We start from the raw sequence: 27207 nt of genomic DNA on the forward strand, positions 1-27207 counted from the left end.
AGATACCACCTTACTCCTGCAAAAATGGCCATAATTTAAAAATCAAAAAATAACAGATATTGGCATGGATGTAGTGAAAAGGGAACACTTTTACATTGCTGGTGGAAATGTAAATTAGTACAACCACTGTGGAAAGCAGCATGGAGATTCCTTAAAGAACTAAAGTAGAACTACCATTTGATTCAGCAGTCTCACTACTGGGTATCTACCCAGAGGAAAAGAAGTCATTATATAGAAAAGACACTTGCATACTCATGTTTATAGCAGCACAATTCGCAGTTGCAAAAATATGAAACCAGCCTAAATGCCCATCAATCAATGAGTAGATAAACATACATATACCTATACACACACACCATGGAATAGCACTCAGCCATAAAAAGGAACAAAATAATGGCATTCACAGCAACGTGGATGGAGGTGGAGACCATTATTCTAAGTGAAGTAACTCAGGAATTAAAAACTAAATACTGTTAAAAGTGGAAGCTAAGTTATGAGGACACAAAGCTATAAGAATGATATAATGGGCTTTGGGGACTCAGGGGTTAAGAGTGGGAGGGGGTTGAGGGATAAAAGACTAAACATTGTGTACAGTGTACACCGCTTAGGTGACAGGTGCACCAAAATCTCAGAAATCACCACTAAAGAACTTTTCCATGCAACCAAACACCACCTGCTCCCCAAAAGCTATTGAAGTTTTTTAAGTTGCAGAGAAAATAATAGTAATAATAACCTTTTCTAAATAAATAGTGTTTTATTCTCCAGAAAAAAAAAATTGTACATACAGTATAATCTATGAACTTACACAAAAACTCACAAAAGGGCTAGGCGTGGTGGCTCACGCCTGTAATCGCAGCACTTTGGAAGACCAAGGCAGGCGGATCACCTGAGGTCAAGAGCTCGAGACCAGCCTGGCCAACATGGCAAAACCCCAACTCTACTAAAAACACAAAAATTAACCAGACGTGGTAGTGGATGCCTGTAATCCCAGCTACTTAGGAGGCTGAGGTAGGAGAATCGCTTGAACCCAGGAGACAGAGGTTGCAGTGAGCCGAGACTATGCCACTGCACTCCAGCCTGGGCAATAAGAACGAGACTCCATTTCAAAAAAAAATTTAAAAATTTTCACAGAAAAAAAACTTGAAGAAAATTATTAATGACTATGAATTTTGTCATATGTTTTTTCATTTTCTAGTAGTTTTATAATAGAAAGTACTAGATCCTTCCTTAAAGAAATTCAAATGTTAAGCAATCATTCACTCTTGCTATTAAAAAAAAAAAAGTAAAAGTGCTTTTAAAATAACCATTTACTTAATGGCATACCTGGAATAAGTGCTGTGCTGATAAGGATGTCTACCTCCTTGCACTGTTGAGCAAAGAGTTTCATTTCAGCTTCAATGAACTCTTTGGACATCTCTTTTGCATATCCTCCTTGTCCCTCACCAGATTCCTTCAAGTCCACCTCCAAGGGCTCAGCACCAAGAGACTTGAACTGTTCCAAAGCTGCAGCTCTAGGGTAATTGTTAAAGTGGAAAGAGTAGTTATTTCAGGCCCTAATAAAGAAGTCAAGATCATCATTTATATCTACCTTTTTAAGAACAACAAACTATATATTCAAAAATCAACAGTCCCTTTGATGTCATACTTCACTGTTTCAAATTTTTTTCTAAAGGCAAGTAACATATTTAAGAGAATATTCTTTTCTGAAAGAAAAAAAACTACTTAGAATTCCAACTTCTACTTAGTTAAGTTGCAAAAGCAATTTCACAATTGCCAACTCCAGTAATCAATTGTGTTCCTTATGACCCCGGTGTGGATGATGATGTGATATCTGATATATATCAGGATTTGATATCATTCAAATCATTCAAGATGAGGTTTTTCACTTGAAAATATTCTGAATTTGTTCTTATTAGAGACTTTTCCCACAAAAATAACTCTACATGTAAAATTATTCTAATAAAGTGACTTTTTTGCCCCCCACCCTGTCCTCATTAAATTGTATTTGCAAAAAATAACCTATAAATAGTAGTAAAGGGTAAAATGTGAAAAGCCAACACATTTAAATTTTATAAAAATAAATTCAGTTTTAAATAAATAAATAAATGCTACCCAAGTACTGTCTCCTGGTTGGAAAACCAGAACCAACAAAGACTTCAGCTCTGTGGTGGACATGTGTGTAACTCATCAATATCCATTCCACTGTGGTAAATCCCAAACCCACCTAATGACAATAATCAATCAGGGTACTTGTTAAAAGTTCAAATTCCCAGGTCCCTTCCCAGACCCACTGAATTATAATCTCCAGCAAGCAGGCCAGACGCTATATTATTTTTAGCAAGAGCTGCAGTTCATCCTTGTCATCATGGAAGTTTGGGAAACCATGATCTGAGCCAATAAATCCCTAGCAACCATCATGTTCAAGAGTATGCATAAAGGGTAGGACATACAGTCTACGGTTGAGCAAGAGGTTCTCCCTCTGGTGGCTTGAGCAAGGAATCTGGTAGCCCAGATTGCCCCCTGGAGGTAAAGTTGCAACCACAAGTGGATTCAGCTTTAGGAGGAAGCCAAAGCCAAGGACAGCAGAGAGGAGTGATAGAAACTGGTCCTTGATAGCACCGAGAAGCATCTCACTCTAATGTGAAAAGGAAGTCATTCCCCTGGATTCTCAGTTAGAAGAAATAATACATTTTCTTACGGTTTAAGCCAATATGTGTGTATGTACACACACATATATATATACACATATATATATGCACACACATATATATAAAATAATCCAAATTTTGTTCAAAAGTTATATATATATATATATATATAAAACTCTATCAGAAATTATACCAAAATATCACTAGCAATTATATCTGGCTGATAGAATTATAAAAAGTATTTTCACTTTCATCCTTATGTTTCTCTGTATTTTTCAATAATGAATTCACATCATTAGAAATATAAGTTATGTTTAAATCTTTGTTGTTATACCTTTGCCCATAAAATAATCTCATCATTTAAAAATATTATAACATATTAGCATTTAAAATGTGTATATCTTTTGACTCCAATATTTCCTTAGAATTTATCTAAGGAATTTATATGGGGAATTGGTTCCATGACCTCACTCAGATATCAAAATCCACGGATGATCAAGCCCCTTATAAAAGACAGTGTAGTATTTGCACACAGCCTACGTACATCTTCCCATAGCCTACATACATCTTCCCAAATAACTCAAATCATCTCTAGATTATTTATAATGCCTAACAAATGTAAATGTTATATAAATAGTTGTTATATTATATTGTTTAGAGAATAATGACAAGAAAAATGAAATTGGTTCTAGCTTAGTACAAACACAAACATGTTTTCTGAATATTTTTGACCTGGTTGAACCCACAGATAATAGAACATGGATACAGGGCTTACTGTATGTACATGTAAGTGTATATTGACCTACAGAGTATTGTGTAAATATAGCAAAAAATGTCCATTTATAGAGGCCTAGTCAAATAAATTGCTGTACTTCTATACAATGGAATCTTCCGCAGCCATTAAAAACATTAATATGTAAGGAAAGATCTTCATGGTCTACTGTTAATTGAAAAAAGGTAAATGGAACAGTAAAATTACATTTTTAATTAATATGTAGAAGAGGGAACACATGAAAATAATTACCACTAGGCAGTGAGACTTCAGGGTATTTTATTTTCTGTTCTTGTGCTTTTTCATATTTTTCTGAATTGGAAGACTAATCATGTACTATTTTATGACAGGAAAGAAAGCAAGGTTTTTATATATTTAAACTTTGTGATACAGGCATTAGGCAAGATAATCACTATTGCTAAGAGGAGTATCTTCTAGTTATTGTTCGAAAGAATTCAAAAGTCAGACCATTTAAATACCATTGGGCAATGAGCTGTTTTTAGGATATTTAACTGAAAATACATACCACTCAATCTTCCAACAAGAATTTAAAATCAAGTATGTTTTGAATTTCATATTTATAATATGAAACCAACCCCATCTCAAAATAGTGACTAGAGTAACTAATGAGCTATAATTCTTAGAAATGTATTAAATCACTTCAGTCACATCTTTATTATATACTTGAGATACCTGTATAACGAACTTAATCAATTATAAAGAAAGATTGAGTTTGTGTATTTTTCTAATATAAGCAACAGCCATATTCTAGCTGTTGATTCTGTATACAATCTAAAAAATGACATCAATATACTAAATTCTCAGTAGTTCACCCACCACCAAGTTTCAAATCACCTTTAGGTCAAATACATACATTTCCATTTTAATACTACTGTCCACTACAATGAAAACTTAACCTGCTTTCTACTGGCTTGGAGGTCTTGAGAAAACTTCACATCAACAAACAGTAAAAATAAAATGACAGGATCAATGGCATGCTTAACTCTAGCTATGCTTGGTTTGTGTCCTGGTTACTTTGGAAATGACTTATTTTCTCATTTCAGCAGGACAGCTTTTTATCAGTATATCACTTTAACTCTAGATAAAGACTATTAACTATATTCTATGGAACATTATTTACTCTGAAAAGTCACATTCTTCCAACTTTGAATGGTTGCTTTCTTTTCTTTTTTCATCATTCTATATTCAAGATTAACAGTAGTATTATTCCTCCAGTACCCTCAGCTGATAATAAATAACTACATTTTTCAACCTCAAAAATTATTAAAACACATATTAACCGTACTCAACTGACATTTAATAAAATCCAGTGTCTAGTGTCTTCTGAAATGAAGAAGAATTTTAATCAAACTTCTCTTTAAAGACAATCTAGGAAAATGTGTGTATGTCTGCGTTAAAGAAATACACAGTGTATTTCTTTATAAATCAAGTACTTTCACCCAGGGGCTCAAAAATTATCAGAAAAATACATGCAGCTCTATCTTAACATAAAACACAGGAAGCATAAATAATGCAGTAATAATAATTCATGTGTTGCTAGTCAGGTGAAGTGCCAGTCAGCTTTATTTGCTTCTATCCATTCAAGGTAGGGCATGCTCCCACTCAGACTGCTATTTTACTCTTTCTTCAGATTCACAAACATCTTTGTTCATGCCCTAACTAGTACCTAAAAGCATTCTGAACAGAAATAGGTAAAGCAACATGTTAGAAACTCAGGATAGAAAGAATTCTGGTCCCACTGTCAATCCACCAAAGAAAACAGAGTTGTGAGTTGTTAGTTTAAGTAATACATTTTCACTTTGCATTAACTTTTAAAAAGTGGAAACATTTTTAAATGGAAAGAGCTTATAGACCAGTTGCAATGTGCTACTTCAGTTTATAAGTTTTAAGGAAAGTGTAATATACCCCTGAAACAAAATGTTTTTACCTTAACATCAGTCACTAGTAAAGCACTCACCTTGTGTCAAATCCTCGAACGATCGCACCCATCGACTTTGCTGCACCTGCAGAAGCAAGCCCAGCAACACCACCACCAACTATCAGAATCTAGAAAAGAAGATAGACCCAGTTATGTATTAAGGCTCATTATCAACTAATCATGAAAAATCATCAGCTAACAATTATTGGTGCCTAGTATAAGTTTAGCATCAATAAATGGGGGTGCTGATAGTGATGATGATGATCAGCCCTTAGTAACTGTATGGAGCACATAGACTATTCTTTAACTGAATCACCACTGATCTTAAAATTTTATGAAAGAAACAACTGCTAGCAAAGGCCAACAACAATTCACTAAAAATAGCCTAATAATCAGCATATCCATGTAAAAGCAACCTAAGCATGATCAGCATTACATATGTTGAAGATTAACAGATTCTTTTCCACTGTCTAAAAGTTCCTTCTACTAAAAGTCCCAGTATGGCAATCTAACTACCTTTACCGTACCAAATTATAAGGTTTTTCTTTGTTCATCAAACATCAAAATACATTTCAAAGATGGGTACAACATGGGTGAAACATCTACCCCAACCTCTATTTTGAGCCAAAATGCTTCTGAAAGGAACAGCTGATGAGCAACCACAATTCTGAACCATTTTGAGCAACTCTCCCTAAATCTGAGGCAATGAAACTAATGTCCCTAATCATGAAGTATCAGCAACAAGAGAACCAAAGAATTCCTCAGAAACAAGAGTCTCCCCCGCCTTCTAAGAAACAAAGTAAGAACAATATTGTCTCCAGTCTGGAATGGGACTTCCAGAGTAAAGTCCTGTTATATATCCCATAAACCGTCAATTGAAAGCAACACTTTGTTCCTGTAGAAAAAAATGCCAACCACAGAATCAGTGAAGCTTACAAATTGACACCCACCCATCATGCCCACATGTCCTTCTGCCTTTACAAAGACTAGGCTAGTCAGACTGTGCACCAGTGAGCTCTGGGCAGTGTCTCAAAAGTCACGGGAATTGATCTTGATAATGATGCTGTGTTTGGGGACAGGGGGAAGTCTATAGGAAAGGGGGCAAAGAGTGACCAGAGGGAATAAGCAGGCTCTAGGCTCCAAAGCACCAACCTCTTCCACACAAAAGCTCCATCGCCACTGAAAGAAAGAGAGAAAGAGAGAAGAGAGAAAGAGGAGAGAGAAAGAGAGGAGAGAGAGAAAGAAAGAAAGAAAGAGAAAGAGAGAAAGCAAGAAAGCGAGAAAGCAAGAAAGAAAGAGTAAAGAAAAGTAAGTAAAAGTCACAGGACTTGGCCAAGTTATCCTGAATCAAGACATAACAACAACAACAACAACAAACCCATACTTTAAAAAACAGAATCGCACAAAAAGAGCAGATCTTACTATAGAAATTTACTTTTTCTTTCTAAAGCATGGAGTAAAGAAAAAGACACAGAAAATAAGAATCAGAAAGCTTAGGTCAAAATCCTGACTCTGTTACTAACTTGTTCTGGGTGATCTTGGGCAAGCTGCTTATCATCTGCAATACAGCAATCAAAGTGCCTTCTCAGACTGTTGTTACATTAAACAATGGAATCTAACTGAAGCACTTACTGCTAACTGTTACACTGTAGGCATATACTCAAGAAATAGTATGGGGCCAGGCAGGTGGCTCAGGCCTGTGATCCCAGCACTTTGGGAGGCCGAGACAGGAGGACTCCTTGAGCTTTGGAGTTCAAGACCAGCCTGAGCAACATAGTGAGATCCTGTCTCTATTAAAAAATAAGAAAGAAAAACCTAAAAAGAAAAAAAAAGAAATAGTATGGGAAAGGGCAGGAGAAAGGAAATAACTTTAGGAACATTGTTTGTGTTCACTCATATAAGTTCCTCTGGCCTTCCCCATCTGAGTAAAGGCAGTAACTATGCACAATTGTTTAAGCCAAAATGGGGAATTTGTCAACTCCTCCCTTTGCATATATTTCCATTTCCAATTCATCAACAAGTACTACTGGTTTTAACTCCCAAAGATCTCCCCTAATCCAAATAAAATCCTTCACCTTTCTCTTCATTTCTGGTGCTGCCATCTTCCCAGGTATAACCAATTGCTGACAGATCTTGCCTTCACCATACTATCCATTCCCCCACAGAACAGCCACATGATTTTGTTTTAAATACTAAACCAAACATTTCCCTCACCTGCAGGAGAATCCAAAGTCTATAACATGACCTAGAAGACAGGCCCCACAAGATCCAGCCTACACCTTCCTTTCCGACATCATCTCAGATCACTCATCTTGTTCACCACACTCCAAGACCAACAGTCTTCTTTATTTTTCCAGAACCTAAATACTGGAATCCTAAATGCTTGGAATCCTTAAACTCTTGTTTCCTTCTTCCATGCTTCAAATCTCAGCTCAAAGGTCAGACGAAGCTTCCCCATCACTCTACTAAAGTGACCTATGCCCATTACTGTCATATCATACAGTTCATTTTTTCCTGTGTGAAATTATCTCATGGCCAGGTGCAGTGGCTCATGCCTGTAATCCCAAAATTTTGGGAGGCCAAGACAGGAAGATTGTTTGAGCTCAGGAGTTCCAGATCAGCCTGGAGTGAAAACTCCAGGCAGAGTGAGAACCTGCCTCGAAAAAAAACCAAGTCAAAAATAATAATAATAATAATAAAATAAAATTACCTCAGGCATTTATTTGATCTTTTGTCTCCTCACTGTGACCCCTACTGGAGTGTAAGTTTTGTGCAGTAGGGATTTTGTCTTGTTCACGCCATATCCCCAGCTCCTAGAACAATGCCTCACATATCATTGTCTTGGGCCACATATAAAATACGCTAGCTAACACCAACAATTGCTGATGAGCCAAAAAAATAAAATGGCAACAAAAATCACATAATGTTTTAAGAAAGTTTACAAATTTGTGTTGGGCCGCACTCAAAACCATCCTGGGCCACACGTGGCCCACAGGCTGTGGCTTGAACAAACTTGTTTTAGCAGGTAAGAACCCTCCATGTTTAAAGGAAATCCAAATAAAAGACTGTATTATGCAATCCACCTTAATGAGTTGTACCAGTGCCTTCAATTTCAGAAAACTATTTCTGTCATGTAACCAAAGTCCCTTAAGCTGCAATTTAAATTTTCAGTAAAGATAGTCACTCCACCTTTTAAAGGCTCATTCTCTTTTCTTTAAGCATCTTGCCTTTTGTTTCACTTTTTAATATCTTTTATTCACAGCTTTTCTCTCAACTTCCACATATATCTAGAAAGATTATAACCAAAGTAGACTCGTGCATCAAAGCATTCAGTCATTTTAAGAACAGCATCGAACTTCTGGCCACTATGCGTGCCAGACATTTTTTTATGATCCCGAGAAAGTCAAAATTTAATCATTGTACATCTCACATCTGCGTTGTTTGCTCATACTTTCTTGCTAAGTATTCTGGCCTCCACTTAAACTGCATTTTTTTCACCTGGCCTGTTTTTCAAAACAATATAATTTCTCAAAGCTGCTATCAGCTTTTGTTTTAATTGTTTTCCAGATTTATTTCGTGTGAGAACTCTGGGCTTATATAACAAAGTACTTAAGAGCAGGAAGCACCAGTAAACCTGTACCCTACAGGTAGGTAAACGACCACATTTAAAGTCAAGTTTCCCGTACCTAGTGTTATGGTTTGGATGTGCTTTGTTCCAATGAAAACTCATGTTGACATTTGATCCCAAATGTGGCAATATTAGGAGGTGGGGCCTAGTGGGAGGTGTTTGAGTCATGGGAGTGGATCTCTCATGAACAGATCAACGCCCTCCCTAGGAGTGGGGGGCTGAGTTCTCACTCTGTGGGTTGACAGAAGAGCCAAGATCCTTCGGTTTCTCTCTCTTGACTCCTCTCTCACCATGTGATCTTTTTTGCACACGCCTGCTCCCTTTACACTGTCCACCATGAGTTGAAGCAGCCTTGAGGCCCTCACCAGATGCAGCTGCCAAATCTTGAACTTTCCAGCTACCAGAATTATGAGCCAAACAAACCTCTTTTTTTAAATAAATTACCCAGTCTTAGGTATTCTCTTTTAGTAACACAAAATGGACTAAGACACCTAGCCTCAGGATTTCCATTGTTACTGAGTGTACATAGGATTGAAGGATCACAATATGACCTCCTATTCTTTCAGCAAGCCATCGTCACCTCTCATCATTAACTGCTCCTTTCTGCTATCAGTGTAGATTAAAGAAACTGGCACCCTTTCTCTCCGCCAAATACCCTGATTACACCACCTCCCATTTCCTGTCTTCTTGATCCAAAAATTGGCAAGAAGTAAAGAAACCAAAAATACCTTGTATATGTGCCAAAATGTTGCAAAAATTGAGAAACCCAGAATCTTCAGAATGGTATCTTGAAGATTTGTTTTAAAAAATTAACAATATATAGGCTACAGAGGACAAGTTATCCAAAATTCTTTTAAAAATTCAAATTAGTAAGTTAAAAAACAGAAAAGACTAGAACTTTCAGAAAGTCAAAGTTCATTTTTTTCTAGCAATCTTAAACGTTAAGCTTTGAGGCTTCATGAAATATTCATACACACCAAAAAGTCATCAATGTGAGGTTAACATATAAAAATTTTTAAATAACTATATTTTGAGACTATACATCCCCTTTCCTTTAATCAATGCATATTATAAAGAAACATTAAAAGTTGTACCTACCTTAGCTGGAGGAACTTTTCCAGCAGCTGTGATCTGACCAGTAAAAAAACGTCCAAAATGATTTGCTGCTAGGACAACAGCCTTATAACTTTAAAAATAAATAAATAAATAAATAAATAAATAAATAAATAAATCTATAAAAGGAGAGATCTCAGACTCACATATCATCATAAGTTATCAATGAAGTTTTGTCAAAGAATAATCACTAATATTTATATAGTATGTACTATGTGTCAAAAACAGTTCTAAGTGTTGTATATATACTTGCTCCTTTAATTTTCACAACAAGCCTATGGATAGGTACAATTAGTATCTTCATCCCATAGGTGAGAAAACTGAGATACAGAATGAGAGACTTGCCCAAGGTCACTCAGCTAGGAAATGGTAGAGCCAGAAGTCTAACACAGGTAGCCTGCCTACAGAGGCACTCTCTTATCCATTATGCACCCACCCTCTTCATAACAAGTACTGTAGAACATAATAGAAAATGTAATGAATGAAAGATAGGAAAATACTAACAATGGTTTTCTTTGGGTGCTAGGACTATACATCCTTCACACTTACTTTACTATATTGTCCAAATCTTCTTTGATGACTAGGTAGTGCTTAGGTAATGGGGGGAAAATCTTTAAAATAAAAAAAAATTAGGTCATCCATAGGCTTGTACATAATAAGATTCCAACCTTGGAGAACAGAAGAAACACTTCCCTTGATCTCTAATGTTTCAAAGTATGGGATTTTCAGATATACTGACTGATTGCCTTTGTGATCTTGGGCAAATTTTTAAAATTTTCTAAACCTTGGTTTCCTCATCTATAAAGTGAGGACAAAAAGCATCTATGTTTTAGGGTCATGAGGACTAAATGAGATAATGCAGGTGAAACACTTGGCATAAAGCCTGTCACATAGAAAATGCTCAGTCAAGTGTTTTAGCCAAAGAAACAAACTATTTAATAAATCAAATAATTTTCATACTATTTTATATGTAAAAGGCACTTTTGCATTCTTACTTGGTAATATATACACTGGCTCAATATTATAAAGCAACTATTAAAACTCCCCTGCTAGGTGACAAGAAAATCTTCTCCCTGATCATATTTTTACATAATAATACTTGATATAATAAGTGATGCAAAAACATATAAAGTCAGGCGCGGTGGCTCAAGCCTGTAATCCCAGCACTTTGGGAGGCCGAGACGGGCGGATCACGAGGTCAGGAGATCGAGACCATCCTGGCTAACACGGTGAAACCCCGTCTCTACTAAAAATACAAAAAAAACTAGCTGGGCGAGGTGGCGGGCGCCTGTAGTCCCAGCTGCTCGGGAGGCTGAGGCAGGAGAATGGCGTGAACCCGGGAGGCGGAGCTTGCAGTGAGCTGAGATCCGGCCACTGCACTCCAGTCCGGGCGACAGAGTGAGACACCGCCTCAAAAAAAAAAAAAAAAAAAAAAAAAAAAAAAAACATATAAAGTCACCATTATTAAGTTAATCATACTGGAGCAAAAAATAATACTTTAGAGATTATGTTATCTGTTGCTCTTCTGAATTCAAGTGACAGCAATTTTTAATGGGCAAATATGACAAAGATTCAAAGGCCACTGTAAGAAATTAATTGTGGAATTAATGCTCTAAAAGATTCAGTTGCTATTCTGAAAAATAAATCACAAAAGGAGGTTGATTACACAGGAAATGTACAAGAAAACATTTATAGTGAAAAAAGTTAATAAATTGGACATTTTCTTCATGACAGCAAGAAGTTCAGAATGAACAGTAATGAAGTGGAAGCAGCACATCTTCACTGTAATATGGCTGTGTGTATGAATGAGACAGATAATGATTTATCATACATTGTATGGATATGTATACTAGATTATTCCTTTTACACTATGATCTCTGCACATATCAGCTCAGGACATAAAACAGTGATTCCTCAAATTGTGATCCCTGGGTCCCTGAAGGTTTAAACTTCAGACAAATCTGGGACCATAGTGGATGAGATGGAGAGTAGGAATGTTTCTACACAATCCTGTCATACTCAGTGTACCCAAAACTACTCAGCTCTTATTGGATTTATTTATATTGTCTCATAATATTTCATTTGCTCAAAAGATTCAACAGCTAAAACCACTTGATCTAGAGTGACTGGTTTTGATATTCTTTCACATAAGTACATTTCAGAATCAACAGCACCCTTAAAACTTAACATTATACATTTTCTAGATAAAATTTTAAGTCACATTAGGCTAAATAAATTTAAAAGCGTGCAGCTAAAAACACAAAGTAGAATCTATGACATATTTCCTATGCTAAAATATAAAACCTAAGAAAACTTTCTGCTTATGTGTCAGGTTATAAAAGGCTTTATTCATGTTAGTCATGTTAGTGCCTTTTATGCATTTTTTTTAAAAGATTTTCTTTGTGCTTCATTAATATTAGCAAATTGTCAACTACTAATAGTTGTCATGCTTAAAATCTTATTTAATTAGTTTCTTAGAGAAGTTGCTTCATAAGCATTATCCCATTTCCAGATTGTTCCCACCCTTTAAGGCAAAGTCAGCAGTACACTGCGTTCATGCAGCTATTCCTGTCCCTCACCCATGGCAGGCATGATTACTCAATCATAGCCACATTCCTCCAAGCAGAATGGGCCTTAGAATCCTTCTCAACATATGGCCGGGCGCGGTGGCTCAAGCCTGTAATCCCAGCACTTTGGGAGGCCGAGACGGCGGATCACGAGGTCAGGAGATCAAGACCATCCTGGCTAACACGGGGAAACCCCGTCTCTACTAAAAAAATATATATATAAAAAACTAGCCGGGCGAGGTGGCGGGCACCTGTAATCCGAGCTACTCGGGAGGCTGAGGCAGGAGAATGGCGTAAACCCGGGAGGCGGAGCTTGCAGTGAGCTGAGATCTGGCCACTGCACTCCAGCCTGAGCGACAGAGCAAGACTCAGTCTCAAAAAAAAAAAAAAAAAAGTCCTTCTCAACATAGTACCCCAGGCAATCAACAGAGAATGTATTGGTGCTATTGGGCAAATGAAGCGTATTATCATCTTGACCTTAAAGGTAGAAGACATAGCCCTCAGTTATCAATATGGGTTTTGACATCAGATGAAACTTCCTCTAGTCCAGACCTTTCTCCTATTCTTTAAATATTTTATAAATTTACCTAAGCAAAACCTAATTAAGATGGTAAATCCACTAATATATGCATATTAATTTAACCACATGAAATTGTCACTATTCAACCATTTTTGACCCATGAAAACAGTAACTTCAACCTGATATATACATGTACACACACACATATGAAATATAGTGTGTTCCTCATACAAATAATCTGACAGCTATTTGCTTTGGTGGATGGAAACATTGCTACTCTTCTACTCAATAAGATTAAAAAGGAATATATAATAGAGTTCATTTCCTATCTAATTACTGTAAAACAGTAAAAAGAGTCAAAAATAATTTAAATGCACTCTCAAAAGGCTGCAATCTACAACAACAATTACAAGTAAAATCACTGTAAAAGAGAAGAGCTACAGTGTGAAGGTTTCTGTAGCACCATTGTGCTTTTGCTCAACTGAAATGGAAAAGAACCTACCCTGCAATGTTGGCCATGGAGCTTAGTGCATCATATCCCTGAGCAATTGTAACTCTTGGAACCTGGTCCATTGCCAGAACTGTAGTTTTTCTTTGGGAAAGTTTATTTAGCAACTCTGGATTTTGGGCTGGGTAAATAAAACTAATCAGTGTTCCCGATGTCTTTAAAAGGTCAGCTTCATGAACACCTAATGTTGGATTAATCATAGGGGCTCGCACCTGGGAAAAAAAATCAAGTCACAGATTAAAAATATAAATACCTTAATCATATTTTTAACTAAACAGGAAAACTTAGATAATATGCCATGACTTAAATAATACTCCAGAAATAAATCTGCCATCAATAAATTTCTGACTAAAAAAGCACACACAGACATATACCATCTTTCCCCTGCCTAATGACCTGTGGACTGGTCTGAGTAAAGGGTACACACACCTGGGAAATACAAGATACTGAGACTGGTTTGACAATTAACTGCAGAGAGGTAAAAAAATATATGGAAGCTCTCCAGCAAACCTGCAGTCCCCAAAACTTATTACTCTGGTAATATTAACAGATATTAGAATAAACAGACAGGAAGTTTTGTTGTGTGTTCAATCCTTCAAGCAAGATTCAATCCTTGCTAATTTTGGCAAGCATAAATATTTGGAGTGATGAGACATTAAGAACATTGTAAACTAAGTAGAGATTTATGTCACTTTAAAATTCCAGGTAACTATTTAGAGATGAACACAATTCACACTAGTAACCTTGCTGAATTGGGTTTAAGTCAAAAGCTACAATATATTTTGTTACGTTAAGAAGTATCAACTAAGTCAATGAATACACACTTCATATGCTTGAAAGTTTCCAATATCCACTTTTTAAAGCCAAATTTTTAAAATTGCATTTTAAATATATTTTAAAATATGTTTTATATCCAAGTTTAAAATCAACCTTCAAATAAAATATCCCATTTCATTAGTTCCCAGTTAGCAATAGTGCTTTTAGGCAAGTAAACACAGAAAACACAGCCTCTGGGACTTATGTTTTAAATACAAATGCAAACATTGGGTCAATAAGTTTATCTCACAGCATTTCACCTCAATTTACCTATGAGACACCTTTGTCTGCTATTCCCATTTCATTCATGTTGATCTGGTGATGCATATTTCTAGGTTCTGGACTTTAATTAAGGCTCTCTGACAAGGTCTACTTTTCCTCCAAGAAAATCTATAACATAGATTTAGTAAAAGTTAGAAAACAACTCTGAATTGATTCTACTGGCCCCTATCAAATGCTCAGCTGAGACCGTTGTCATCTAAGTCAAGCCAATAGAATGTTTCCCTGAATGCGCTCCTCAGGATATTAACAGACTTGGCTCAAACGAGAGGCCCCCAAGATCAAGAAGTTTATTAATGCTAGTACTGTACAAGGTCATATAGTATTCTATGTTACAGTATTTCTGAGCACACCATTAACTGCTTATATACATTGTGAATCCCTAAAAGGAACACATAGCATTTCTAAAATGTAAACACCCTTATAGGGCTTTTTCAAGACATCTCAAAAGATGATCTCTAGAATATATACGAGAATGAATTATACTTCTCTTTAAGTAATTTTACTATATATCTAGTTATATCACCAAGTATTTGTAAACTTAAACCTTTAAAAAGCTTTAGCTGAGTTGCAGTTAACCCCCATACCACAAATTTTGCTATTAACTTTCAATAGCAAAAATTGGTTTTGTAACATTAGCAAAAACCACCCGTCAAGTGTTAGGATTTTGTCAAGTTATTCAGTGGATTTTATGTAAGGAAATAAAAAAACTATGTGATTGATACCTCATAGAAATTAATGTAGAAAAAAAGCTTGTATTTCCTGAAAAAAGTGAGTTACTTCCCTGTTTGCCTTGGTTGCAGGAGGCTTAGCATTTAATTTAATGCTCAATTCTAGTTATCATCTGTGCTAGACCCTTGATACAGTCTCTTCCCCTTACTCTAAAGGATTTTTTATTTCATCTTTTAATTCTCAAGTCCTTTAGTATACAGATTTCTGTTATATATTACCTTAAGAACTTATTTTAAAGTAGGTAAAGCTACTTGCCACTCAGCCCAAAGCTGCTTTCTCCAAAATAATCATGCCCTCTCTAGAAATAGCACTTATGTCAGTGTAAATCATTGTGCCTTCAGGTGTCAGAAGATTACTGAACATTCAGTCCCAGACTAAGTTCCACATCTTCTTTCCATTCTAGCAGTAAATGTTCCCGTGTGGGTATTCTGGATATATATGGACCATGTAGAACGAATTTTTCCTAGCCAATTAACAGAAAATGTTCATATAGCAAATGTAAAAATGAAGATCACTATTTCTCTCCTCATGGTTAAACATAGATCATATTGTCTGATAAAAGTTTTACTGGAGTATGAAGAATATGACAACATGCAATCATTTCTTTGAGAAAAATACACTATTTGAAAACAGGAAAAGGTATAACTCCAGAGAAAGTAATTTAATTTTTCTATGGAAAGATTTTTAAAAGTTAGCATGCTATAAATGGGAGAGGCAAAAGGAATAATTACTTTGACCACCAAATCAGAAGCCAGCGCTTCCTTTGCCCCTTGGATTTGGGCACCTGCCGCTCTATAGTGATCATCTGAGAACTTGGAAGCTTCGCCCGCACCAGATTCCACGACAACATTAAAACCCTGCTTGACCAAGGTCTGAACGCCAGCAGGAGACAATGCCACTCGCTTCTCATTTTGGAATATCTCTTTGGGGACTCCAACAGTCAGTTGCTTATATGGAATTCCTATAAACAAGCAAAGGCAAAAAAAAAGAATACATTTGGTAAAAAACAAAGAATGTTTAAAAACAGTTTTCAGAAAACTGAAAGGGGCAATCTTTTCTTCAAAATACACCACACATGCAACCTGCTGTTCAGAATGATGTTCCTGATTCATACTTACAATTCTTTGACTTTTTTGATAGAGGATAAGAAACTTTTATGCCTAGTCTTCTGAAACTTCTGAATATTTTATTTAATCAATTGGCTTTCTTCAAGGAATATACCAAACTTAGTTGATTTATAGGCGAAAAAAAGTGGGTTTAGAGATCTCTCCACATGCTGATTCCACTCTTCAACTAAGCCCTTCCGGTTATGGTCTCATTGTCCTTACTTTTAACAAAAATGGAAGTAATTAGCTATTTTGAAGAACAACTGTATCCTAGACATTTTGATGGCCTGCCACACTCAAAGTTCCCTTCCAGGCAATTTGGCCACAGACAATGCCTCATAAATTTCTAAGTGTTGTATCTTAAGATTTTACACACTCAGCCACTTAGACGAGGGATCAGCAACTGTGTCAAGGACAATCATCTACAGGGCAGATGAGGAAAACTAGCAGCTGCACCTTATGAGATCACTTAGACAGGAACTCTGTCCAAGGACACTATATGTTGGCCAGTGACTACTCAACCCACTGGGTTCTCTCTCAAGGAGTTTGAATGGGAGACCCAGAGAAAGGGACAAGGAGAGTAGATCAGTGCAAATGTTATTTGTAAGCACAGCTACGAGGTAATCAAAGGGAGGTCAGCAGTAACAGTGGCAGAAACATCAGTAGTAGATATTTAAAGAGAGAAGATGGGTCACAGCCATGAATTCCACAAATAACATTCCGCTTATCCAAGGAGTAGATGGGGGGTTTCTGGGCCCTCACACTTGCCAAGAATCCACATAGCAAATCCTCATCACAAAATATAATCTGATGTGATTCCCTTTCTTGCAACCCAAAAAAGCCTATATAGTACAATCTTATATTTAGATATGGTTCAGACCGTCTTTGGCTATAGGATATCAGTTTCTCCTGATGTTTTACTTAATATGCAGCATAGACATTTTTTAATGAAGAGTATCTGTTTCTATCTAAGGTTTATTAAAGCTTAGGAAACCCATTCTTGCAACCTAAGATCTGAATATGTATAATTTCAAAATGAATAAAATTATCCCTACAGAGTAACTTATTAAGTAAGACCTTAGAGAAATTAAGTCAACCTAGACCTGAATTTGAACACTGTCTTAGATTCCACACTACCTATATAGTAATAATTTACAGTACACAAAAGGCAAATAATGCTGAATCTTACTCCTTACTTGAAGGAGAGGGAGGAAAATAATAGAAAGCTGGCAAATATTTGGATTGACATACAAAGCTCAATCACATACACTTATCTCAAGTTCATTTATCTGACAACCTCAAATTGTCAGGCTCTACATGGCAAAAGCAAGGAAGCCACCAAAGATGACTGAAGCCATGTCAAAAGGATTTAGAAGCCAATGTGAAAGGGCTTCCACTGACCAAATAAGAGATGATTTGAGCACATACAAGGGACAGAGAAACTGGCTAAACAATACCAAGATAATTCAATCAACCAAACCTAGAATGCTGTAAATTCTACAGAGCAACAATGAAATTCTTCAGTATATTAAAAGGAAAAAAGAAGAGGGGAACTTATAGACAAAAGAGACATAGCAAATGTGTGTGGACCCTGTTTGGATCACTCTTTGAACAAGCCAACTGTAAAGAAAAAGGAAGGAAGGAAGGAAGGAAGGAAGGAAAGAAGGTAAGGAAGGAAGGAAGGAGGGAAGGAAGGAGCAATTAAAAAAATATGAATACTGACTATAGATGGAATTACTTACTACACTTTTCAATATGGTAATGAACTTATGGTTATATTAAGGAAAACACAGACTCCTTATCTTTCAGAGATAAAAATAATTGGGAAATAGTGAAGAACCAGAAATTAAACAAAAGTGTCTTATACATAATCAATATAGAGATCTTGATGTCCATGGATTTACTCACAAGGACAGTATTCATGTCTTCAACACAGTTATTTACCTTTATTTTATACACAATTTTATCACACAGGATAATCTGGCTTTCCAGAGCAGTTTAAAAGAAAGCATCTGAAGATAAAGTTGGAGGCTTATAGGGACAGATACCCTGCCAATTGTGACTTGTCATCTGAGAATAAGAAAAGAGGCTATAAAATCTATTCAAGGCAGACATAAGATCTCAAAACACCTAGCAGTTTAGGGGTCCTTAATGAATAGACAAATAGTCCTACAAACTTAAAAAACAAAAGAGGGCATTATTCTATGTGACAAAGGTTGCCCCCCAAATATCCATCCTGTTCCTCCACCTTAATAAGAAAATGCCATTTTTAGCTGGGTACACTGCCATCTAGAATAAAAGACAAAATGTCCAAGTCTCCCTTACAGCTATAAACAGCTACACGTCTGAGTTCTGGACAGTGAAGTGAAGTGACAGAAGTACTGGGATGGTCTTTGGGCAAGACTGATGAAACAGAGTTGACTTGGTTTAGAAGGGCCCCTTTTAGCCTCTCCTCCTTCTGGCCTGTACCCCAGAACAGAAGCAAGTAGACATCCTATCAGGGAAGGCCTTGTAGGCCACTGGAAGACTTCAGATCTTCCTCTGTAAGAGCTAGGAAGCAAATGGCAAATTTTGAGTTAAGGAGTGACCTGACTGTACATTTTAAAAAGATTATTCTCACTGTCCTGTGTAGAACAGACTGTAGGGGGCAGAGGTAAAAAGCACAGAGACCGTTTAGAAGACTGGTGCATCAGTACAGGTGACAGATGATGATGGCTTGGACCAAGATGATAAAAGTAGCAATGGCAAGAAGAGGACAGATTATAGATATGAGATAGAGCTGACCCATACCTACTAGGAGAATGTAGAATGACTCCAAGGTTTCTGACCTGAGCAACTGCAATCAAATTGCTACTTATTAAATTGGAAAGCATTAATGTAGACCAATTAATATACTTAATTCCTAATTCCTGAGCAAAGTTGAGCTGTATATGGTACAATTCTCAAATACTAACAAGAAATTAGAAAGGGCTTCTAGGAGAAATGGTTACTATGAGCAATAGGCTCCAGGGACAAGTCAACTGGTTTATCTTTTTCGTTTGTTTTTTCTATTACCTTCTCTTCTCTGTTACTGCTGGAAATCAGGAACGTCTATAGTACATGGAAAACACAAGATAGCACTTACTTATTTTTTGTTTAAAATGATCACTCACAAGCACCAGGCCATAAAACTACATGGCTTTGGCTGGACATGGTGGCTCACGCCTGTAATCGCAGCACTTTGGGAGGCCGAGACGGGTGGATCACGAGGTCAGGAGATCGAGACCATCTTGGCTAACATGGTGAATCCCCATCTCTACTAAAAATACAAAAAATATAGCCAGGTGTGGTGGCGGGCACCTGTAGTCCCAGCCACTCGGGAGACTGAGGCAGGAGAATGATGTGAACCTGGGAAGTGGAGTTTGCAGTGAGCCGAGATCGCGCCACTGCACTCCAGCCTGGGGGACAGAGCAAAACTCCGTCTCAGGAAAAAAAAAAAAAAAAAAAACTACATGGCTTTTCCTTTTATTGATCATCAGATCTATTAGTTCCTATGACTTGAAGGTTTCATTTACAATCACTGAAGTGAGACTTTACCTGGTTTTACAGGCGCTTTACACCACAGTTCTTGGTGAGTATGAAATGTTCGTAAAAAATCCTTCTTCACATGTAGACCCTTACAGGACCCCAAATTGCTAAGTAAAGGACACGAGCAGCCAGTCACCAGTGTTTTCAGTAGGTTTGCCATGCTGATATGAGTTCCCAATTTTCTGACTCCCCAGTTTCCTTCAAGGCAAATCACTAAGAAAAAAGAAAATAGGATGTTTATATGCCAAGAAAAAAACTATCTGTCTTTTAAACATGAAAAACATTTTAAAAATACTAATCTAAAGAGCTTGAACTATAACAGCTGTATGTAGACATCTACAAAGAATTTTATTTGCCAAGTTTCTTACTTACAGAAGATGCTCAAAATTCGTTTTCCAGTTCAGGCATTTAAAACTTGGAATCCATTTTCCCACTAAAATTGGAGTTCTAAACTCACTATTCAATTCCAAACCTAGGTCATATAATCTATTTGATCCCTAATGTAGCTGGAAAGCTTAAATACACATACATATTGCTACAGAATCAAGTCATATTTTACGTGAAAGTTATCTTCTAAGTCAGCATGTCCAGCAAAAACTGCATGTAATTCAGTTACCTTTGAATTTCCCTTAAATTACCTAAAATACTGTACAGTACAATGGTGACTTACATTTAGCCACCAGGTCATACTGAATACTCTGACATCCTATTCAGTGCAGCAGGATGCTTATCCACTGAGACCTCTGAACTGAGGCTGACTGAGTGAACACAAGATTCATGTTTGCCAAGTGCACCTCTCAAGAAAATTAAACAAGCATGACATATGACTCTAAGAAAAGAAGAAAGAAAGAAAAATTCCATAGTATCTTTATCAAATAGGCTTGTGCTTGCAGATGTGGCCATAACGATGAACCCTTTTGTCAGTGGTTCTCACAAATGGCCACTTTTTGCCAGTTCTAACCAGGCTGGGTGAAGTGTCACTGGATTTTGCTGTTACTAAGGCTTCAGGCTTCCACCTCCACCACATTCCTCAGTAGATCCCCAGGGATGCATGAAAGGCACTCCCGCTGTCCCCATAATTCCCAACGGTCCTCCATACCTTTCTCTTCTTTCTTTCAAGAAGGGAAAGAAGCCAGGCACCGTGACTTATGCCTGTAATCCCAGCACTTTGAGAGGCCAAGGTGGGCAGATCACGAGGTCAGGAGTTTGAGACCAGCCCGACCAACATGGTGAAACCCCGTTTCTTCTAAAAATACAAAAATTAGCCAGCCCTGGTGGCTGGCACTTCTAATCCTGGCTACTCAGGAGGCTGAGGCAGGAGAATCGGTTGAACCCAGGAGGTGGAGGTTGCAGTGAGCAGAGATTGCGCCACTGCACTCCAGCCTGGGTGACAGAGCGAGGCTCCGTCTCAAAAAAAAAAAAAAAAAGGAATGGAAAGAAGCCAAGGACTTAGAACTTTATCAGCCAAACTCAGCTAACACTGGTAACTCTGCCTGTAAGTTGTGCTGCATCATGTGGACCCTCACGGGACTGAGCACCTGATCCTAGTAGGCTCCGTAAAACTTCTTCCAGACTCCAGAGGGAGAAAGACTTAGCTCATTTTTAATTTCAGAACTGCTGCCACTGGCCAAGCATGGTGGCTCATGCCTGTAATCTTAGCACTTTGGGAGGTGTTGGCAGGTGGATTGCCTGAGCTCAGCAGTTCAAGACCAGCCTGGTCAACATGGCAAAACCTCGTATCTACTAAAAATGCAAAGAATTAGCCGGGCATTGTTACGCGCGTCCGTCCATGTGAAGAGACCACCAAACAGGCTTTGGGTGAGCAACAAGGTTGTTTATTTTCACTTGGGTACAAGTGGGCTGAGTCCGAAAAGAGAGTCAACAAAGGGAGACAGGGGTGAGGCAGTTTTATAGGATTTGGGTAGGTGGTGGAAAGTTACAGTTAAAGGAGGTTTTCTCTTATAGGCAGTGGCGGGGGGGGGTGTCACAAGGTGCTCAGTGGAGAGCTCCTGAGACTCACTGCCCAGAAGAAGGAATGTCACAAGGTCAATTAATCAGTTAGGGTGGGGCACGAACAAATCACAATGGTGGAATGTCATCAGTTAAGGCAGGAACTGACCATTTTCACTTCTTTTGTGGTTCTTCAGTTGCTTCAGGCCACCTGGATAAATACGTGCAGGTCACAGGGGTTATGATGGCTTAGTTTGGGCTCAGAGGCCTAACAGAAGTGACAGTGTACACCTGTAGCCACAGCTACTCATGAGGCTGAGGCACGAGAATCACTTGAACTTGTGAGGCGAAGGTTGCAGTGAGCCGAGAACATGCCACTACACTCCAGCCTGCCAGCCTGGGCAACAGAGCAAGACTCTGTCTCAAAAAAAAAAAAAAAAAAAAAAACCTGCTACCACAACTTCCTGAAGAAACATCTTTAAAATACCAGAAAGCATCATTGGTAATGGAAATTTTTAATCCAGAGAGCATTTATTCATAAGATGCCCCTTAATTCAACAAATATAAACCAAGGGCAGAGTTTTGCCATTAAGAAGCACTTGTAGAATCAAACTGAAATTTTCCTGGAGATAAGAAGTCAACAAATAATAATACTACAAAGTAGAGTAACACAAGCTCAGAGTCCTTTGAAGGATCAAAGAATGAGATTGTGATCTCTTTGAGAGCTCAGAAAAGGAAGGGAAAGCCATTTGAGATGAAGAGAATCAAATGAAAAATAGCTAAGGAAGAAAGAATGCAAGATGTGTTTTGGCATGCAATTGAAAATATGTATGAATAATTCTTTGCATTTGGACAGACAGTTTTACATGTTCAAAGTGTTTCCACACATCATGTCATTTCATTTCAGTCCTAAAGTATTCTGAAGTCCCAAAAATACCCTACTCATTCATTCATGGGTCACATCTAGAGTTATCATGGCTGAGAATAAAGAGAAAATTAGTTCAAAATTCAGCTACATATTCAAAACCTCTACCGAATCTACACCAAGAACTAAGGGAGATGCAAAGATGTGTAAAAGATTATTCTTGTCTTGAGTGAGATTTTTTTCCCCTACCATTACTGAGTGACCTACTCCTATCCCAACCTCCCTGCTTACCCAAGTTTCTCTTCTTGGATCATCCCAACTCCCCAACAACCACCATTTTTATAGAGCTGACCAAGAGTTCCCAGACCTCATCAGCAAAAGAGTGAACTGAGCTTTATAGAGTCCTGTGTTGTCCAAATCTGCCACTCACTTACGGTTCAACCTGAACCTCCCTGTGCCTCAGTTAGCTCAACTATAAAAAAAGCACAGGTTTCAAAGGCCATTTTAGGCTCTAGAAGTTTTACGATTAGATGAAACTTTGTAATGTTATAAAACTGAAGTCCTATTTCATGGCCTGAAATCTGGAAAATTTGTTCCTACGACTTGGAAAATGGTAATTTGATGTTCAGCAGATCCCTGGCTGAAAAGCCTTCATAGGCCAATTTCTGTGAAAAATTCCACTTGATTCAACTATGAACATACAGGGCAGAGATCAGGAGGTCATTTCTTGGCGAGAGCAGTACATATCACTAAGTCTAAACCAAATACAAATGGCCCAGAAAGATAGAGAATATTTAAGCTATTTTATCATTGGCCTGTACAGGTTTATATGAAAGACAATACCCCATCTTAATAATCACATTTTCCTCCATCTTCACTGTAAAGCTCTCATTTATCCATGTGCTCCTGTGGCTTTGAAGCAATAAGAAAAAAACTTTATAAGTCAAAATTAGGGGGGAAAAAAACACAACTTTTTCAGCATTGCTTTCATATGTATGTCTAATGTAACTTATATGGGCTATTTCCCTATTAGATATTAAAATCCTTGAGGGCAAGCACCCAACCTACAGAGGGAGGATACTACAGATATTTAAGAGAGTCAGCTCCGGATCTGTGGATTGGAAACCCCCACTCTACAACTTATTGGCTGTGTGACCTTGGGAAGTCACTTAACTTCTCTGTACTTAATTTCCTTTTTTTTTTTTTTTTTTTTGAGGCGGAGTCTCGCTTTGTCGCCCGGACTGGAGTGCAGTGGCCAGATCTCAGCTCACTGCAAGCTCCGCCTCCCGGGTTTACGCCATTCTCCTGCCTCAGGCTCCCGAGTAGCTGGGACTACAGGCGCCCGCCACCTCGCCCGGCTAGTTTTTGTATTTTTAGTAGAGACGGGGTTTCACCGTGTTAGCCAGGATGGTCTCGGCCTCCCAAAGTGCTGGGATTACAGGCTTGAGCCACCGCGCCCGGCCAATTTCCTTATCTTTAAAATGGGGAATAACAGCACCCAGCCAGGGTGGTGGCTTGCCTATAATGCCATCTCTTTGGGAGGCTAGTGGGGAGGACCGCTTGAGGCCAAGAGTTCAAGACTAGCCTGGGCAACACAGTGAGACCCCCATTGCTGAAAAAAAAAAACACTTAATTAGCAGGGCATGGTGGTACAAGCCTGAAGTCCCAGCTACTTGGGAGTCTGAGGTGGGAGAATCGCTTGACCCCAGGAGTTCCAGGCTCTAGTGAGCCATGATTGTGCCACTGTACTCCAGCTTGGACAAAAGAGCAAGGCTTGAAAAAATAAAATAACAGCACCTACCTCTCAGGGTCATTGCCAGGATTGAGAATATCCTTATGAGCTGTTATATTCACTTTGGTATTACCTCTCCCCCAGTGCTTTGCACAACACAGAGGAAGTCAGTATCATTGAATGAATGAATAGGGCTAGGTAACCTTAAGCCTAAGTACCTATTGAGCACATTTTCCAAGGATTTTCAGAAAATTTCCTTTGAAAAGGAAATGTTTGTGTAGCCTTGTGGAAAACTGATTCTATCAGCAAAGGTAAGCAGCCTGAGCGCACCTGCTGGAAAGAAGGTGATCCTAAACTGTCTGTTAATAAAAAGTCAAGGTTTGCTAATAAAAGGGGTACAATGGAGATGAGGGGCACACTTTAAATAAGAAGAGTAGGTAGGCACCTAAGCCCCAGGCGCTGTTCCGAATAAGTCTGTCCTACAAGACTCCTGACAAACAGACCACCTAAGGACTGGCCAGCACCGCAGGGTGAATAAAGGACACCGGCAACCATAAACAAGTCACGCTTTTAAAAGCGAGACATACCAGCAAGGACACAATACCCTACTGAGCCAGCTTCGGCTAGCAGGCGCCGTGACCTCACCCAAAGCCACCGGTGTCACCCAAAGCCACCGGCTACTGCCACCGGTGCCGCCCCTTGCTCAGCAACTAACTGCCGCCCGCTGGCATCTGCAGGAGACCGCTATTTATAACCTCCCTAGGAAGCCGATTGGCCGGGGCTGCAAATAGTCATTCCGGCTGTTGAGTTTGAACTAGCTCTGCCCAGGTCGCCCTCTCCGCTGTCTCTTCCTCCTCACCAGCCTAGGCCCCAGAAACTTGGAAACACCACCGCCAGACCGCCCCGACTCACACTCACAATTTGTGCTCGCAATCTCCTATGTCCCCAGCCGGACACCCTCTCCGAACTCCCTCAAGGGTCAAGCATACCTCAGGTGCATCCAGCTGCCACCTCTCTGGGTGAACCGCCCATCGAAAGTCCTCTATGACCTCCCTCTCCACCAGCCCCCATCTTGCAGGCCGAAATGACGCCGTACGACTCTCGCTGTCCCCCAAAGCTACAAATATCTGCACCTGCAGGGCTGCCGCCTCATTCCCTGCCCCTCTGCGGGGGCCCAGTTCCCAAATCCACCCGCCCACTCCCTGCGACATCTCCCTAGCAGGAAACGAGAAAGGGACCCCAAGAGGCACGGTTCTTCTTCCCCATTTAAGTCTGCGGCCTGCGGACACCCCAGTGCACCCTGCGCCCAGGACACCGCCGACCCCGCCCCCCTTTGCTCTTTGACAGGTCTCTCTCCAGGCGAGGGCCCTGGTCTTCAGGGAAGGCCCGAGCCTCTTTCCCAGCTGCGCCCTAGGCGCGCGCCCCAGCTGCCGGCACCCGCCAGTGCCGCCGCGCTTACCTGGGCCAGGAGGCTGACAGCCTTGGGCTGTGCCCTGCGGGCCGCGAGGGGACGTTGCGCTGACAGACCCGGACTTGGGCCCCGCGGCGCTGAGCCTCCAACCCGGAAGAACAGCCCCAACTCCGCGGCTGCGGGCGGCCACGTGACTGCAGCTCTGCTCCCACCTCGGCCCGCGCCCCTTCCCCGCCCCGGCTTTCTTCCCGCCAGGCCCCCTCCACCCGATCGCCGCGCGCTCTCCGGACCAAAAGGCGACCTCACGAAATGCCCCCTTTGAGTTCAAAGGCTAGTTACCCCCAGGGGCCCTTCCACTCTCGGGGACAGCCAAAACCTCTTTGTCTGCCTCGGCCCGCGGCCCCCCGCCCCGCCTCCGCTCTTTCCCTCTGCCAGTCCTTGTCAATCAAACCTGGAACCAAACGCGGCAGCTGAAGTTCTCAGGGACACATTTGCTTCTCCCCTTGAAGAACCAGTTACAAAGCGTGAATTCCTCTCTGGGGTCCCATCAGAACAAACAAACAGGTAATATAACTCCACTCTGGGTACCTGCCTTTCCTCCAGCTGTCTAGGAAAATCAGAACTTCTGTAACAGGAAAGGACCCAAGGGAAAGGAACAGGCGGAGAAGGGTTGGTGAAGGGCGGGAATGGGGGCGTTGATTTTCCATTCTGGCAGGAGAGGTGGAGTTAAATTCCTCAGAAACGATGTCCAGGCTTGAAAAGTAACACACATCTGCGTGCTTGTCTTCCAGCACCAGAGCCAGCCTAGAGGAAGCTGACTAGTGTCACTGCTAGTACGAATATCCCCGAGGCTGGAAAGCACCCCGGGTGGAAGTTGTGAGCTTTCCAGACCAGGCCTTGGCTGTTTTTGTAAAACTATTAACCGTAATGACCTAGTCGTTCTTTTCACACAGTTCTGTTACTTATTCTGCAGATGTATTCTGACTAAAAGTGGGAGGAATAAAAAAAGAGTGTAAAATGGTTCACTTGCCCAAAACGTAATCATCATGAAGTG

At 39.4% G+C, this 27207-nt stretch overlaps 1 protein-coding gene across 4 annotated transcripts in view; it reads right to left on the minus strand.

The window, feature by feature from the left end:
* Positions 1 to 26858, minus strand: part of NNT (nicotinamide nucleotide transhydrogenase) — a 111002-nt gene extending 84144 nt beyond the window's left edge. The window contains exons 1-7 of one of the 4 annotated variants that reach the window (XM_033179515.1): positions 26746 to 26858; positions 20205 to 20408; positions 16254 to 16483; positions 13690 to 13907; positions 10086 to 10173; positions 5399 to 5487; positions 1324 to 1511 (exon numbers count right to left, since the gene is read on the minus strand). In XM_033179515.1, coding sequence (XP_033035406.1) covers positions 1324 to 1511; positions 5399 to 5487; positions 10086 to 10173; positions 13690 to 13907; positions 16254 to 16483; positions 20205 to 20355 — 964 coding nt within the window. In that variant the 5' untranslated portion in view covers positions 20356 to 20408; positions 26746 to 26858. Of the gene's footprint in view, positions 1 to 1323; positions 1512 to 5398; positions 5488 to 10085; positions 10174 to 13689; positions 13908 to 16253; positions 16484 to 20204; positions 20409 to 26201; positions 26541 to 26604 lie in introns of those variants that run through there. The other 3 variants (XM_033179519.1, XM_033179517.1, XM_033179516.1) reach the window with 3 other exon arrangements.
* Positions 26859 to 27207: the final 349 nt, after the last annotated feature.

The sequence above is a fragment of the Trachypithecus francoisi genome, unplaced genomic scaffold (genome assembly GCF_009764315.1).
Source record: "Trachypithecus francoisi isolate TF-2019V2 unplaced genomic scaffold, Tfra_2.0 Lachesis_group2, whole genome shotgun sequence".
NCBI classification, from domain to species: domain Eukaryota; kingdom Metazoa; phylum Chordata; class Mammalia; order Primates; family Cercopithecidae; genus Trachypithecus; species Trachypithecus francoisi.